Source organism: Mesoplodon bidens (assembly GCF_964165515.1).
Source record: "Mesoplodon bidens genome assembly, chromosome: 7".
NCBI classification, from domain to species: domain Eukaryota; kingdom Metazoa; phylum Chordata; class Mammalia; order Artiodactyla; family Ziphiidae; genus Mesoplodon; species Mesoplodon bidens.
The window spans coordinates 15,471,778-15,490,595 of record NC_138164.1 but is presented as its reverse complement, the minus strand read 5'-3'; the positions used below and the strand labels follow the sequence as shown (position 1 = coordinate 15,490,595).

At 39.7% G+C, this 18,818-nt stretch overlaps 1 protein-coding gene across 4 annotated transcripts in view; it reads right to left on the bottom strand.

Annotated features, from left to right (window-relative positions):
- The window catches only part of SIK3 (SIK family kinase 3), a 247,560-nt gene that overhangs the window by 68,981 nt on the left and 159,761 nt on the right, over nt 1-18,818 (bottom strand). For all 4 annotated transcript variants that reach the window (XM_081239455.1, XM_081239457.1, XM_081239454.1 and 1 more), the window contains exon 4: nt 8,733-8,894. In XM_081239455.1, coding sequence (XP_081095581.1) covers nt 8,733-8,894 — 162 coding nt within the window. The remainder of the gene's footprint in view (nt 1-8,732; nt 8,895-18,818) is intronic.

Here is an 18,818-nt window from a genome sequence, read left to right as displayed (position 1 = left end):
CACTGTTGGTGGGAATGTTCACTGGTGCAGCCACTATGAAAAACAGTATAGAAGTTCCTCAAAAGATTAAAAATAGAACTACCATATGATCCAGCAATTCTACTTCTAGGTATTGATCCAAAGAAAATGAAAGCACTGGGAATTCCCTGGCAGTTCAGTGGTTAGGACTCCTTGCTCTCAGTGCTGAGATCCCAAGTTTGATCCCTGGTTGGGGAAATAAAATCCCATAAGCCGCGTGACGTGGCCAAAAAAAAAAAAAAGAAAAGAAAAGAAAATGAAAGCACTAATTCAAAAAGACATCTGCATGCTCATGTTCATCGCAGCATTATTTACAATAGCCAAGATACGGAAACAACCTCAGTGTCCATCGACAGATGAATGGATTTTAAAATGTAGTATATGTATACAGTGGAATATTATTCAGTCATAAAAAATGAAATAAAATCTTATCATTTAAAAATATTAAATAGTTATATTCACTTTATTTCTTGTTTTTTCTTTATCCATTATGGTTTATTACAGGATATCAAATATACTTCTCTGTCTATACAGTAGAAGCTTGTTGTTTATATCCATTTTATATATAATAGTTTGCATCTACTAATCCCAAACTCCCAATCCATCCCTCCCCCCCGCCCCTTGGCAACCACAAGTCTGTTCTCTATGTCTGTGAGTTTGTTTCTGTTTCATAGATAAGTTCATTTGCATCATATTTTAGATTTCACGTATAAGTGACATCATATGGTATTTGTCTTCCTCTTCCTGACTTACTTCACTTAGCATGATAATCTCTAGGTCCATCCATGTTGCTGCAAATGGCATTATTTTACTTTTTTTAATGGTTGAGCAGTATTCCAGTACACATATATATATACCACATCTTCCCTATCCATTCAGCTGTCGATGGACATTTAGGTTGCTTCCACGTCTAGGCTGTTGTAAATAATGCTGCTATGAACACTGGGGTGCATGTAATTTTTCTTTTCTTTTTTTTTTTAAACATCTTTATTGGAGTATAATTGCTTTACAATGGTGTGTTAGTTTCTGCTGTATAACAAAGTGAATCAGCTATACGTATACATATATCCCTATATCTCCTCCCTCTTGCGTCTCCCTCCCACCCTCCCTATCCCACTCCTCTAGGTGGACACAAAGCACCCAGCTGACCTCCCTGTGCTATGCGGCTGCTTCCCACTAGCTATCTATTTTACATTTGGTAGCGTACATATGTCCATGCCACTCTCTCACTTTGTCCCAGCTTACCCTTCCCCCTCCCCATGTCCTCAAGTCCATCCTCTATGTCTGCACCTTTATTCCTGTCCTGTGGGGTGCATGTATCTTTTCGAATTACAGTTTTGTCCAGATGTAAGCTCAGGAGTGAGATTGCTGGATCATATGGTAACTCTATTTTTAGTTTTTTGAGGAACCTCCATACTGTTTTCCATAGTGGCTGCACCAATTTACATTCCCACCAACAGTGCAGGAGGGTTCTTCCCCTTTCTCCACACGCTCTCCAGCACTGGTTATCTGCAGACTTTTTAATGATGGCCATTCTGACTGGTGTGAGGTGGTACCTCATTGCAGTTTTGATTTGCGTTTCTCTAATAATTAGCAATGTTGAACATTTTTTCATGTGTCATGTGTGTCAACTATGTGTACCTGAAATGCCTTTTTAATGAAGGTACATTAATTTTTCATTTGTAAAAGCTCCAGTCTAAGGAATAGGATTCAGAAGAGAGAATTTTCCAAACTCCATTTTCCCAAGGGTCAATATATGTTAAAGTTCCTTAGCCCCTGCTAGTTGAGGGTCCTATACCATTTCAGGGTGAGAGCACAAGGGTGAGGTGTTATGATTCCTAGGCTCTACTAGGACCCGAATTTGGGAAAGTCACATGGCCTCTGTGGGTCTCAATTTACTACCCATCAATCAGGGAGGTGTACTGAAAGATTACCTAAACAAAGGGTGTTAGGATCATGACATAAAATTTGGGATTGACACGATGAATATTCGTAACTACTTTTTGTGACCTGTCAGGGACATTCTCAATCACCAGACTATGGAAGGGGTCTCAGAAATCCAAGGTTTCCAACCTTCGTTTTGAGATACAGATATGACTGTATCTTAGCATATTCATACTGGCGGCGAAAGGTCAATAGACTTACCAAATGTTTTAGTTTCTCACTTTTAAAAAATGAAGTAGTCTAGATCTCACTGCATTAAAGGTCAAAAATTTCCACAGTACCTCAAATCCATGCACTGTGGAAATTCTTTCCAAAATATTGGCTTTGCTGTAGCTGAACTTCATATCTTTGCTGTCTACTGATTGCCAACTAAAACAATAACACCGGAGTGGAAACCATCTCATGGAGACCATTCTGGGAGTGACATTTAAAGAAAAAAGTTTCCAACTTCCTTAGGTTAAAAAAAAAAAAGTTTCCACAATTTTCAAAACATTCTCATAACGTCTGAGTATTTCAAATAACTTTGCTTCAGGGAGTAAGCCAGCTACATTTAGGCAATCTTTTATAAACACAGGAATTTTCTCTAGTTAATTTTTTTTTTTTTTTTCTGTATGCGGGCCTCTCACTGTTGTGGCCTCTCCGGTTGCAGAGCACAGGCTCCGGATGCGCAGGCCCAGCAGCCATGGCTCACAGGCCCAGCCGCTCCGCGGCATGTGGGATCTTCCCGGACCGGGGAACGAACCCGTGTCCCCTGCATCGGCAGGCAGACTCTCAACCACTGCGCCACCAGGGAAGCCCTCTCTAGTTAATTTTTAAGGACAAGAATTAAAATTCCTTTTAAATAGCAGTGCATCAACCATTAAAAATAAGGCAGGGCTTCCCTGGTGGCGCAGTGGTTGAGAGTCCGCCTGCTGATGCAGGGGACATGGGTTCGTGCCCCAGTCCGGGAAGATCCCACATGCCGCGGAGCGGCTGGGCCCGTGAGCCATGGCTGCTGAGGCTGTGCGTCCAGAGCCCGTGCTCCGCAACGGGAGAGGCCACAGGAGTGAGAGGCCCGTGTACCGCAAAAAAAAAAAAAAAAAAAAAAAAAATAAGGCAACACCAGTTTGATAGCTTAATATAATATAATCCATCAATAAGAAAATCTGATTTCTCTATTTCTGAACCTGTCTCTGACTGGAAGTTCCCTCTTCCTGGCCCAGAGATGTGACCGGGTACCCAGTCCCGGAAGTTCCTCCTCGGCTCACGTCTCCTGTATTTGGTGCCCTTTTCTTCCTTCCCACATCCACTGCCCCCACCTGTATGCAGGATTCTACCATTTCACAGCCTTTTAACTGATCTTCCTATTGCTTTCCTGTCCCCTCTCCCTACTCCCACCCTTTCTTCCTTATCCACCCTGAATCTGATTTATTAAGCCTGGTATTCAAACAATTTCACAATTTAATATAAATACCTCCCCTTCCTGCCTTCTCAGGCATGACTCCCCTCCTCGATCCTTCCCTCTCACCAAGCTTTTCTGCAGATAGGCTGTGTGCATTCTACTGCCGCTCGTGCTTCTCCAACTCAGCTTCCCACTGGAACCAAAATAAAGCCCCAAATCCTCACCATGTGCACAGGGCCCCACGTGAACTGGCCCTTGCCAACTCTCTCATCCCATCTTTCCACTCCCGGCCTTATTTATTATCCTCAGCCATGCTAAACTTTCTCTTACCCGCTAGATATGTTGAATTCACCTGTCGCAGGCCTTTGCCTTGCTCTTCCTTCTGTTTGGAAGGCTCTGACTATCCTGGTTATCCTCTCACAAGTCATTCTATCAGACTACTCGATATTACCATTTTCACAGCCCTTATGAGAGCTTGTTTATGTGTTTTCTATCTTTCCCCATCAGAATGTTAGTTCCAAGGGACTATTTTATCTGCTGCTGTATTCCCAGTGTCTGCACACAGCAGGTGCTTTACTAACATTTGCTTACTGACTAATCCTACTGGCATTCTCTCCTTGACACCCATCCTTAAAGAATTCTATTCATCCTTTAAGACTCACCTCAAGTGCTATATTCTCAAAAGGGTGCTTCTGGGCTTCCCTGGTGGCACAGTGGTTGAGAGTCCGCCTGCCGATGCAGGGGACACGGGTTCGTGCCCCGGTCCGGGAAGATCCCACATGCCGCGGAGCGGCTGGGCCCGTGAGCCATGGCCGCTGAGCCTGCATGTCCTGAGCCTGTGCTCCGCAACGGGAGAGGCCACAACAGTGAGAGGCCCGCGTACCACAAAAAAATAAATAAATAAATAAAGGGTGCTTCTGTCCTCATCACCACTGTCTAAAGTTCAGATCAATAAAGTTATTGAGCATCTACTATAGAACAGGTACAATAAATGGGATATGCTTACAGTCCCTGTGGCATTTGTCATCTAATGAAATTCTGCAAACTAAAGTGGTTTCTCCATCCTCTGAACTCCTGCAGTAACTGGACTATATAATTAATGTGATAATGAATCACGATGTGCTCTGGAACATCTCGCCTACTGTATCAAACTGCAATTTGGTAGCTGTTGGCCATGCTGTCACCCAGGGATAAAATCGATGTGCTGAGAGAGCCATGTTGTGCCTCCTCCATCCCGAATCTCCTCCTTTGTGGATCCTCACACATCTGAGACACCAAGTGAAAGGTTAGAGACCAAGAATTCTATTCTTTTCCCAGCGTTGAACTCTCTATATGAAAGTGATTTGCATGAATGCTCTTTATAAGAAATTCAACCTTTTAGCAAGTTAAAGGTGCTTTGGAAACTCTAGTGTTTTCTAAACAAGACATATTTGCATGCCAAATATGTTGAAATTAAATGATACACGTGAAAATGCTTTGCAAAGTACTTTTTATATATGTAAAGCATAATTTTGGTGTTATTTAACTTTTCAAAGCTCTAAGCATTTGCTGCCCAAATAGACTGTAAATTCTTGAGGGTGGGAGTCATGTTCTTAGCCTTCTTTTTTCTGTTCCATGATACCGGAGCAAAAAGCCTTTGTTAAGAACAGTGAAGATCATAGATAGCCACTCCAAATTCTTCATTCCAGACTTGGCAACTCTGCCTTTCAGAAATAAAATTCTTTATTCTGAAAACAATCAATGCTTATGCTGGATTACTAATGATAGAAACATCTTTCAAATAATTCTACAGATGATAGTTTTGTGACCAGCATTAAGAAGAAAGCATTAAAACCAGAAAAAAAAAAAAGTATTCACCTGGGCTTCATTCTCTCTAGAACTAGCACTAGAACAAAAATTCATAGGTAAGAATTTAATCACAAAAACTCTTAAACAATGGAATGATGTTGAATCTTTTAATATCTGTAACTGAAACTTATCTCTCGTGTCCTGGGAACACGTATTCACTTGAGGAGGGCTAACATGGGCTTTTATAATAGCTAGATTTTTATAGTAGTACCAAGTATTACATGTAAATTGTCACATTACTTCATACAAAAAGTAAACATAAATTCCTGTAAACACAAACATCCCCAGAACAACTTATTCATCTACTTTTGAACAGGATGCATAATCTTTTCATCAAAACCACTAGGTAAATATTGGATAAGGAAAACATGAATTCCTTAAATTTCCTGATCTGAATTTTTATTAATTCCAAGTTAATTTGCTACTATAACATATTTGATGATTTTTAAAATGAGGTGCTTAAGACTAACAATATTTTAAATAAAATAAAAAACCCCTCTTTTCTCTCTCATGTGTTTCTTTCATATACAGTAGTTCTTCCTTACTGAGATTTATAATAATTCATCAAAAAGACTACTGAAAAGATCAGGGATCTGAAAGTTACTTTTAGCTTTCAGAATAAAAAGTTGATTTCATTACTTATCTGAACTTATCCCATCAGAACCATCCAACCTACCTCTCTAAAATTAGTCATGCTGTAGTCAGCTTCAACTAGAAGTGTTCCTCCCACTGGTCCATTAAGTTCAAAGAAGGCCTGGCTGATGAGAACGGGTATTCTATCCAATTTATGTGTAGGAAGGGAAGTTCAGGCAATGACTGAGAAACTGAGTAATGATAGCATGTAGGAAAGAATGCAAACAAAGACAATGTCAGATACTGTAGCAGAGCACAAAACTAGGGGTGCTCATTTATTCTTTGCTCTGAAAACAAATAATAAAAATGCAGACTTTAGGTTAATGAAATAAAAATCTTGACAAAGTATATGTATTAATACACAGAGAGTCCAAGGCTGGCTGTCAGCACCCCTAGGAGTCTGTAATTACACACCAACAGGTAGAGACTCATATTGTGACTGCATGGGTTTGTTTTCAACTATTAACAAAGAAAAGTATTTAAAAATCTCCTTACCCAAATATTTGTCAGTAGAGTGTCTAAATTCAATTATCCCCAACGCCTGCTTTTTAAACTTGGCTTCTCAACGCAAAAACTAAAAAGCCACACAAATTTCCCTTAACTAAATCAAAATGATTCTAAATTCAAAATCAAGAACCAAGGAAGCATAAAAATTTTTTCTTAGTCTTTGGTCAGTGAAGGTAGAATAAGACTGTAGCAGAAAAAGAGGGCCTTCTTTTTTTTTTTTTTTTTTCGGTACGTGGGCCTCTCACTGTTGTGGCCTTTCCCGTTGCGGAGCACAGGCTCCGGACGCACAGGCTCAGTGGCCATGGCTCACGGGCCCAGCTGCTCCGCGGCATGTGGGATCCTCCCAGACCGGGGCACGAACCCGTGTCCCCTGCATCGGCAGGCGGACTCTCAACCACTGTGCCACCAGGGAAGCCCTGAGGGCCGTCTTTTAACTCACTACCCTAATCAAAAATCCAAAGAACCCTATAGTAACATTTGTGGTAGGTTGAATAACAGCCCCTCAAAGATATCCTTGTCCTAATCCATGGAACTTGTGGATGTGTTATCTTCTTTTGCAGATGTGGTTAGATTAAGGACCTTGAGCTGGAGAGACCATCATGGTTCATCCAGGAGGGCCCAATGTAATCACAAGGGTCCTTACAAGAGGGAAGTAAGAGGATCAGATTAGGAGTGGGAGATGTGACAATGGAAACAGGAAGTGGAAGTGTGATGTAAGGCCTGGAGCCAAGGAATGCAGGAGGCCTCCATGAGCTGAAAAAGGCAAGGAGATGAATCCTCCAAAGCCTCCAGATGGGACCAGTTCCACCAATACCTTGGTTTCAGCCCCACAGGATTCACTTCAGATTTCTGACCTCCAGAACTATAAGATAAACTTGTATTGTTTCAAGCCACTAAGTGTGTGGTAATTTGTTACAGCAACAATAGATAATTAACACATTTTATTATACTTTTAAGGACTGTGAAGCTTAGTAGGTGTTATTACCATTAATTTAATTGAAACTACAATGAATAATTACAAAAGAGGGTTTGAAATTGTCAGGCCTTTCCACCCTACCCACCCTTGTGAGAACTGTCAGCATCTAGAGAGCTTTAGAGAATATAAACCAGACGTAAGGGCAAAGGAAAAACATGATTTCATGTAAGATAAAGAAAGGATCTAATCCCTGTCTACTATGTATTGAGCAAATACAGAACTCAAAGAGCTTACAACTATAAAAGTTCTAATCAGCCCAACTTAGATAAACAAAAGGCTAGGTGACATTCCAAGGATGTAAAAGTAGAGCCTGGAAAGTGAGCAGAGTTATGTACACAAAAGAAACTGTCAGAAGAATCAACAACCTACAAGGGTACACATAGGTACTTTGACCTATAATATAATATAAATTTGAACTCTCAATTCCCACCCAGTTAAGGAGGGAAATCTTCAGAATTGCTTCTTACCTAGGCTTTTCAAGACAGTTATATTCTAGCTAAAGTTCTGTTTCCTATATGAGATTCCAGTCCTTTTTTATCTGGAAGACGAGGGACATACAATGCAATACCAAAAATTGTCAGAAAAACAAAAATGGTTTATTTTCATATTTATTGCTTCTATATAAACTGCAGTCACTTTCTTCTATCAATAGGTGGTGAGCTTGCATTGGTTAGGCAAATGGTGACAGTTTACTAAAATTGAAGTATGAGTAGAGTGAGGCAGTGAAAAGTGCTTTTTTAGGCACTGTCAGATGAGCAGATGAATGAAATTTGAGGATAAAAAGAGACGGACTGCCTTTAAACCACTGTAAGATCTATTCTTCTTAAATGATCATAAAACCACAGTCTTAAGAATGAGCATGCTCTATATCAGCAGTGACACAAATCAACCTTCTCAAGTGAAGGTGAGAAGGCACACAATTTTATCAGTTTTTTTTTTTTTTTTTTTTTTTTTTTTTGTGGTACGCAGGCCTCTCACTGTTGTGGCCTCTCCCGCTGTGGAGCACAGGCTCCGGACGCGCAGGCTCATCGGCCATGGCTCACAGGCCCAGCCGCTCCGTGGCATGTGGGATCTTCCCGGACCAGGGCTCGAACCCATGTCCCCTGCATCGGCAGGCAGACTCTCAACCACTGCGCCACCAGGGAAGCCCTTTATCAGTTTTTTTTTTACTACTTTATTCTATATTTTATTCCTTATTTAAAAATTACTTTTTCTTCTTTCTTCCCAACCTAGTTGCATCCCAAACTACATGAAAAAATAGCATCAATGTATTTTGGAAGCTTATTAATTTTCAAGCCACACACACACAAAAATCCTTTTCATAATACTTCTTTCTGAATAGATGAAACAGATAATCCCTTGCTTTAAGAACCTTGAAGGAAAAGCTGCCTCACTCCTATTTCACATCCTCAGCATACTTCTCACCTGCTATTTTGATATTCAGATTGGCATCCAGTAGCAAATTTTCAGCTTTTAGATCACGATGAACAATATTCCGACAGTGACAAAAATAGACAGCTGCGACAATCTGTTTGAACTTCCGACGGGCCTCCTTTTCTGCCATTCTGCCGTGGGCCACCAGGTGGTCTGCAGTGAAGAAGAATACCGTCAGTTCTTGTTTGGGGACAGTGGTATAATTTCAAAAGGTAGACAGAAGGAGTGACACAAGCGGGCCCAGCAAATGAATGAGTCAAAGAAGTAAAACAAACAAATGGAAAACAATACACTTACAGTCCTGATTTGTATCTATAAAAATTCATTAGTAATGAGCACCCAAACTTCATTAAGTATAAATCCCATTACACATACATATGCATAAGAATACACTCACCCTACCATAAGGAAGGAAGAGCTGTGAGGGATGCACGTAATGGTTTTCTTCAAGGATCCTAACACTCAACACCTTCCTGTGCATATCTCCGTTGCAAAAATTACATATACACAGCAAACATGCACATGAAGATAAGTATCAGCAATATTTCCTGTGCTAAAGGGTGAGTCAAAAAGCAGAGTCACAATAATCAATCATTTTAGGAAAGAATAGACAGAAATTAGTCATTGTTGAGAGGGGAAAACCTGCTTTATATAGGATTCTGTTTAGGCTAATATCTCTTCTGCTTTCTCAAAGGTTTACAATTTGACATAAAAGTGTACTTATTTGGTGACTATTCTCTGGAATGCACAGTAATATGCCTGCATCTTTACATTTGTATTACATTGTGCTTACCAAATATTTTTAAAACTATGTTATTAATTTTTACAGATAACATCAATAGAAAACCAAGTGAAGTTTCTACCACTTTAAATGAAATAATTTCATTGGCTATGTCACTAACTAAGGTATAACAAAAGAATTTACATGTGATAAACTTTGTAATTCTATAAATCAGGCTATCCTCTATATTTAAAAAGGAATTGATTGACATATAATCAATGTCATAAGTTCTATAACATTTTTCTAATAGTGGAAGTAGGTTTATATTGAACCAATGATATACATATCCTTAACCCAGTTCTTCATCTGACAACATATACGGATCACCTGATGGGATTAGAAATGTCAGTGACACAGTTTGCTCTGTTTGAAATCTGTAATAGCTCATCAGCATTATCCTTAAATCAACTGATCCAGCTGGAAAAAAGACACATTTGCCATGATAAGCATCCTGAGATAGTGGGAAAGTGGAAAATTAGACAATATAAGTGTATTATTTTTTGTTTTTTAATAGTAGTTTCAGTAATACTACCCAATTGTTTTAGCACCATCTCCATCCCCCATGGGACCAGTCAGGTATATCTTTTCTTCATCACAAAGAAGAACTTTGAGATAAAACATATGCACCAGTAATGACTGACAAGATTAAGAGCTTAGGACAAGAAATGGAGGGGGGGTGGTTTGAAGAAGGGGGCAAAATGACAATCCATCCACATATCAGATTTTCAAATAATTCAAACTACATTCTGACCACAACGGACATTAAACTTTGGAGACCAAATACTATAGTAATTTTAAGAACAATGTTATAAGTAGTTTATTTAAATTATTAAGAAAGACCCCTCAAAGGAGTTGTTATAATTGTTAGCGTTATCAATGACCCACACATAAGATCTTTGAAGTATTTCCCTCAGAAACAATCATTATTATGGCCAAGATCACCAATTTGGTAGAAAGAAAGAGAAAACAAGAAGTCTTTAGCTTAGATGTTAAAAGGACTAGGATACAGCTTTCTACAGGAGTTTAGAGGTGGTGATAAGTGAGCCCACACCCTGGTATGTTTAGGCTTCTGGTGAGATCTGTCAAATGAATTTCAAACAACACAAGGTCCCCAACTAGGGACAGGGAGTGAATACAAGCTGTTGAAGAACTGGACGTCCATCAGATGTGGACACCATACTCCACTTGAAGAGGCCATTCTCTCTAACAGTACCTGCTCCTTTGACCCATTATTTCTCTTCACCCAAGGCCTAATTATTCTAAAAATGTGCTTTAGCTGCTAAACCTTGTCTAATTAAAGAGCTTTGAAGAGACAGCTATTCTTGAGAAACACAAAAATAAACCCTTATGAAGGTTTACCATCAGAAGCTCATTTGGCCAAGCCACCCATTAATTAAAATGCCCAGGAGACATTCATCTGGCAGTAAACCAGAACACATCAAAGAGCTTCTTAAATACAACAGAATGATTAATTTAGCAATTACCAAAATAAGTGATTTTCTTTTATTAAAAAAACCTCTTTGTATTTTCTAAGTACTTTGTTTTCCTAAAATGATTGGAAAGTTCTCAAAAATGTTACATAGGCCAGGAGCTGGTAGAATGCAGCCTAGTTCTGTTTTATCTCTACAATGACACATTGGTTGTCCTTGGATGAATCATTTATACTGCCAATACTGCCACCTCTTGACCTGCTAAACAGAAATAAATTCTGTTACATGCTATGGCCAAAGAAAGAATAGCATATTTGGGAATAAACTGGTACTTTGACTAAGAGTTATCATATATGACATAATTTTAACTTTCAAAGACATTTAAAAAGCTATTTTTTAAAAAGGTCCGCTCATTACTACACAAACACTATTTCAGCATTTGGTTAATAGATCATAAGGATCTTTGTTCAGGATTCTGCAGTGCTTGAAAGTGATTATTATTATACACCAATTGTACTGTTACACGGTTCTGGTTACAAGGTATTTGTGATAGCACACTGGGTAAAATGGTTTAAACTATATAGTACTTTCCCTAAAGATACCTACAGTATCCCTGCAGCTAAGAATATAAAGAAGATACAGAATTACTTTTTTAAAAAGTGTGTTGTCTGCAAACGTCAGATGTTTCTTACTAGCCATTGTGTTTGATGTTTAAGTTCTCTCTTCTTTGGGAACGTTGTGCTCTTCCCCACATACAGGACCTTCATACTGGCTCAATGTCATTCAGACTTTAGCCTCTGCTTTTATTTTTGCCCATCTTATTACCACCACCACCACCCCCCGCCTCCAGCCCCTGTTAGTTTGCTTTCAGTGTAAACCTACAGGGTCTAGTGGGTGTGCCAGGAAGCCAGCAGCCTGCAGTGGTTTTTGGTCCCTGCTGAAATTGCCTTTCAGCTGCCTGCTGACAAATGGCTGCTTTATGTTCATGTGTGCTCCATAGGCAGGCAGCAAAAATTCTTCAAGTTCAAATATGACATTTAACTTTCAGCGAAGAAACCCAGAGCAGTAGTAGCCCAGCCTGGACTTAACACAAAGTCACTGCATTTGAATACATACTGGGGTAATTTCAGAAGGCAAATGAAACAAATAGCTCCCCAGCCACTCAACATTCAAAGTAAAATACATTCTGCAACTTGTCAGGATAAACCCACTTGCAAGGAACTCTAAAGAGTTGTTCTGGACAGTTTAGTGAGCTAGTTCTCCGAAATACTGGGCGAGATGCCACCCATACCTCCAGTACCAAACACCCCACCCTGTAACCATGACCCCAGCCCCCCATCCACACCCCTGAGTCTAGACAATCTTCACTCCATCACAGTAAGTCCCTTTTCACCATCAATTAACTACTACTCTATTTAGTTGCCATTATACCTCTGGGCAAATTTAAAGTTTTTCTCTATCACGGCTTCAACCATTTCAACCCAGACAAGGATGAGGTGACTCTCAATTAAAAGGAGAAAACGGTTCTCCTGTTTTCAAGCTCTTATCAAAAGTAAGGAGCCTGTGAAATAAAAACAAAACAGAACAACAACAAAAAAAGAAAAATGTAAGGAGTCTAAGTTCTCTTTCTCACTTTCCAATCACCATAAATAACTTGGCACTGGATTTCTGTAACCTTTTTTATCTGTTCTTCCTTACAAAATCAAAAGTAGTTAGTGACACTAAGGGATTTATATACGTCATGAGGAGTATATTATTAGAAGCGGAGGGAATGAATTCTGAAGTTTCAAAAGTATTAGAGCACCAACGTTTATAAAGTTTGCTTCATAATTCACTGCTTTTTTCACAGTGAATTGCTTCAAATTCACTGTTTGTAATTTTGTCCCAATCTGACTCAGGAAGAAATATCTTGTGGTACAGTTAGATTCTAACCTTTCAAAGAGCAAAAATACACATAAGGCAGTCTTAACGTCCCTAGACCAGCCTTGCTGGAGTGTCAGAGGCATGCCACTAATGGGGTAGCGGTGGGAAGCCAACATTTCTTAAAATAAGTCACTTTCCCACTATAAACAGACAGTGTCTCCATTTGTCTGCTAAGTCTACAACATCTAAGATCCAAAACACTAGCTGAAAATGAACATACCTTGATAGCAGGTCAAGCAACAGGGCAGAAACTTTTCATTTTTCATGATGAAGAAATAACCCAGTCTAGAATGGGGAAAAGGCGGCTCATGTGTTAAGCTTAGGTGGCTACCTGGAAAGATGTCTGCCAATTCCAAGCTAACCACAGCTAGCAGAGTTCTTTGCTTTGCCACTCAGTTCTATCATTTCTTCTTTCTACACTCATGGAAACGACTTCCTGTTTATCAAACAAATGCTTCTTTCCAAAAGAGTCAGGGCGAGGCCAAGATAACTCAGCTTCCTGGGAGAAGGTTAACAAGAGTGCACTCAAATGTCACACTGTCCCTAACCCTCGGAGGCCCCAAGCTGCTAAGGACTAGAGGAAGAGGCCTTGTTATTTGGTTTTCCTTGCCAAGATTCCAGCTACCTCATACCAGGCTTCTTTACTTGTTGCTGCTGTTGGTTACCATCTCTTTTCTTCATCCTTCCAGGGGTCCAGGCCAAAAACCTTGCTGTCGTCTTTCATTCTCTTTCTTCCACACCCCACATCCAATCCATCAGCAGAGTTTAGAAACTCTGCTGTCAAAATACATCCAGAATTCAACTATTCCTCACCCTTATCCCCACCCCACTCTAGTGCCACCAACCTAGTCCAATAGCCATTATCTCCGTCCAGGTTTACTGCAGTAACCTTAGAATAAACTCCTAACCAGTATCCCTCATTCTGCCCTTGGCTCGCTGCAAGCTACTCTCAGAATGACAGCCAAAGTAAGAAGTCTTTTTTTGTTTTTTTTAACTTTTTTCTTTTGAAATTAATTACAGATTCACAGGAAGTTGCAGAGATAGTACAGAGAGATCCCATGTACCCTTCACCCAGTTTCCCCCAACAGTTAAATCTTACATAATTATAGAACAATATCAAAACCCAGAACTTGACATGGGTACAATATGTGTATGTCATTTTATCACATGTATAGATTTGTGGAACTACCACTGCAATCAAGATACAGAATTATTTGGAGTTACTCAGTACTGAGTATTCTTGCAGGCATAAAAACAAAATGCCCACTATTACTTTTTTCTGTCTATCAAGTATTAAACTTTTTCCTTCAGGGTTCTGAGAAAACACAATTTCTTTCTGATTCACTTACAGTCACAAGATATGCTTTAGTTCTAAAAGTTTTAAGCTAGAACTATTTCTATTTTTTTCCTATGCCTTCTTACTCATACAAAAGAGCTTTGCATGTGACCGATGCTTAATAATTACAGATTAACTCAGGGAATATCCATCAGAGGAAAGACTATATATATATATTTTTTACTCTTCATCTTGCCACTAACAAAGTTTGTAAACTAAGCATGGTTTATGTTAAGGCTTTATAAAAAACAACATGCTATTCTTTTGATACAAAGTCTGTTTACATTAATGTATAAAGGAGGATTTGTTTTCTTATAGTTTCTTAAAAAAATACTTCTAGACTAAGTATAAGCCCAGGTAGCCTATGAAATAGGATCCCGTATATTCTTAAAGGCCTTTCAAGAATGTTATTCACACTTCTCAGATATAGTGCAAATGTTTCTCGTGCTACACCAATATACTAGCAAAGGTGGGTTAGCTAATTTTGTAATACAGAGATTCTTCCCTGATTCCTAGTATAATCTGCAGGTTCCAAATCCAGCTCATTCTTTCTCTGAAGCTTTCCCTAACCTACTCATCTACTCTAGAAGAACTGGTCCATAATTTGTATCTAGTGGCATTTAGCATATACACCTCTGTAACATCACTGAACAAGTGAACAACTGTATTACAGTTGTTTCTTAACATGTATATATCCCTCTCCAGACCAGGGATTCTTAGTCCATGGATGGATTTCCATCCATGAATCCTGTAAAGTAAAGGAAAATATGGAGAGTGTGCTTCCATTTGTGTAGTAAGGAAGAGGAAATACAAATATGTATGTGGGTGTATGTATGTATATTTAATTTATATTTTCTAAAGGAAGTAATATTAAGTGAGAAACTTCTTAAAATGGTTACTTATAAGGGAATGGAAAAGGGGTGGAAGCTAGAATTTCCTGAAAGTACCTTTTTTTTATAGTTTTAGTCCTAAAAACATGTAATGTCTTAAATAACTTAAATAATTCAGAATTGAGTCAAAGAGAAGAAAAATTTCTAAAAATTGAAAGCAAATTGGAAAAAAAAAACCGTAACTCTGAGTTAAGTTGTGACATAACCAGAAAATAATTTTTTTAAGTGACAAATTGAACGCAGTATTTTGCCTATGCATCTTTTTCTTTTCTTTCTTTTTTTTTTTTTTTGCGGTACACGGGCCTCTCACTGTTGTGGCCTCTCCCGTTGCGGAGCACAGGCGCCGGACGCACAGGCTCAGCGGCCATGGCTCACGGGCCCAGCTGCTCCGCGACATGTGGGATCTTCCCGGACCGGGGCATGAAACCGTGTCCCCTGCATCGCCAGGTGGACTCTCAACCACTGCACCACCAGGGAAGCCCGCCTATGCATCTTTAATGGGCTATATCTTGAGGACAAAAAGAACCAGTAGTCTCTTTAATATTTGTAATAATATTGGTATTACTTTGAGTCAGTCTTGCCCTCACTCTCATATTAAATATGTAATTACGTTAAAGTCATTTGAAACCACAAATTTTCAGCATAAGAGAAATGAGACATAAATACATAATGTTCAGGAAGTAGAAACACTGAAATCTTAAATTTCAATTGGAATGTTAGTACAAACTTGTATTTTACTTTTCTCTCTATAAAACCCACACATTTGCTACCTCTGTGCCCTAAACAGGCCTCTAAGCAATGACAACCCAGTAGTAATATAAGCATCCCTAGGGGACAGGCTGAAGGAACCAGAGCTCCCAGGAGAAATGTTTGATTCCAGGTCTGAGACAGGAAGTGTTCAAGATAAGCCTGGAACATCTTACCTAAAAGCAAGGAAGCTATTAAAGACTAAGGGGATCAGGGACTTCCCTGGTAGCACAGTGGTTAAGAATCCGCCTGCCAATGCAGGGGACACAGGTTTGAGCCCTGGTCCGGGAAGATCCCACGTGCCTCAGCGCAACTAAGCCCATGTGCCACAACTACTGAGCCTGCAGTCTAGAGCCTGCGAGCCACAACTACTGAGCCTGAGTGCCACAACTACTGAGCCCGCATGCCTAAAGCCCGTGCTCCACAACAAGAGAAGCCACCGCAGTGAGAAGGCTGCGCACCGCAACAAAGAGTAGCCCCCAATCGCCGCAACTAGAGAAAGCCCACGTGCAGCAACAAAGACCCAAGGCAGCCAAAAATAAATTAATTTTTAAAAAAGAAAGAAAGAGGGCTCCCTGGTGGCGCAGTGGTTGAGAGTCCTCCTGCCAATGCAGGGGACACAGGTTCGTGCCCCGGGAAGATCCCACATGCCGCGGAGTGGCTGGGCCCGTGAGCCATGGCCGCTGAGCCTGCACATCTGGAGATTTTGCTCCGCAACGGGAGAGGCCACACCAGTGAGAGGCCAGCGTACCGCAAAAAAAAGAAAAAAGAAAAGAAAGATATAAAGAAAGAAAGCTATGTGCAAACACACAGCTTTAAAAAAAAGACTATTGGGATCATGTCAAAAGAACACAGGAGTCAACTTAAAGAGGCTTCCGCTAGCTAAGTGGAGTAATTTGAGCATCAAAAGAGTAATAACTCAATGGACTGAAACACTTCAAACATGTTAAAATCTGTAAGTTCATAATGATATTACAAAATAAACAAATAAAATCAACTTCATTGGTCACCACTGGCGATTGCTAGGGTACCAGTTCATTATTCTGAAATTTAATACATAATGAAAAAGAATCAAGTATTTATTTTGCCTTTATTGTAGTTTCTAAATAGTTTATAGGCAAAGTTCTTTACAGAAGAATTAGAGCTAATAAATGCAGAAAGAATGAGAGAATTAAAAAATCACCATTTTGCAACTTCTAATGAAGTAATGTATTTATTAGGCAACTAAATAAAAAGAGTGACTAAAACATTTGATCAAAAGTGGATGAGAAACTTTATAAAAACTTTATGAAACTTTATACATCACCAGAAGTGGTGAAATCAGACATTATACAAATCCTGAAATGATGCATCAGTTAGACTATGATGTATTCCTCTCCCCGACCCCACCAAGGTGACCCTTATTTAACCAAACCACATTACAATAGAAATAGTGAGCCAGAGACAACATGCTGAATGATGCAATAAGGATCCAAATCCAGAATGTGGGAAATTTTACAAGATGATCCAGTTTCTTCAACAAGTAAATGGCATAGAAAAAAAAAAAGTGTGTGATGGCAGGAGACAGAAGGGGTTGTTATAAAGCATAAAAAATTTAAGATACTTATCAACTCTGGTATTTGGACTTCGTTGCATCATGATATGAATAAACTATAAATATATGTTTTGAGACAATTGGAGAAAGCTACGAAACATGGCCTGCCTATTAGTTAATTTTGTTGGCTTTAAGAATGGTATTATAGACTTTAGTTGATTATGAAGGATTAGCTGATACTGGATTTACTCTCCCACTTTAACCAACTGTAAAATTTGGACTGTTTGCAGACATTGGGCAATAACCAACAAAAGGTTATGATTCTTCAGAGGAAGAAAGCACAAGAGTTGAGCCCCGTATTCACCCCAAACCACAACCTATGAAAACAGATCAGAGTTAGGGGCGGGTAAGGCAGTTAGAATTTGGGTGGCAGGAGAGCAGAGAAGGAGAGAGAAGCAGAGGAGGAACATCAAAAGTTACAAAAGAAATTCTGATGAGGTCTTGGACAACTCTCAAACTAGATATGAGCAAAAGTAAGACTATAAAAGGCCTAGCGTTAAAAAGTTGCTGGGAGGATGAAAGCTTAAGAGAAAATTTTAGAGATTATACAGTGCACAGGGGAGATACAGCTTACAAGGCAAGACCTTGGTGAATATTCTACATACTCAGTGGAGAGCCCAGAGGACAACACTCTGGGAGTAAGGGCTGTGCCATGGGAGTAAGGGCAAAACTAAAACAGAACCAACATAACAATGCCTAAAACTAATAAGCCTCAGCATGATCAAGTTGATCCATCATAATTCAACCTCCTGCCAGAACAAACTCAACACTGTAGAAGAGAACATAATCCAGAGTCTTTATAACGTGTCACTCTTAATACCCAGTATACAACAAAATAATTACTAGACATGGGAAGAAGTAGGAAAAATGACCAATAATCAAGAGTTTAACGTCAACAGAAGCAGAACCAAAGATGACTTGGATATTGGAGTTAGCAGGCAAGGACTTCAAAAATGACTGTGATTAATACATTAAAGAAAACACAGGGAAAGATGTACAAAAAGGATAAGATGGAACATGTCAAAGGAGAATCAGTCTCTAAAATATATATAATATATAGGGACTCCCCTGGTGGCGCAGTGGTTAAGAATCCGCCGGCCAATGCAGGGGACACAGGTTCGAGCCCTGGTCCGGGAAGATCCCACATGCCGTGGAGCAACTAAACCCATGTACCACAACTACTGAGCCTGCGCTCTAAAGCCCGAGAGCCACAACTACTGAGCCCGCGTACCACAACTACTGAAGCCCGTGCGGCTAGACCCTGTGCTCCACAACAAGAGAAGCCACTGCAAAGAGAAGCCTCTGCACCGCAACTAAGAGTAGCCCCCACTTGCCGCAACTAGAGAAAACCCGTGCGCAGCAACGAAGACCCAACA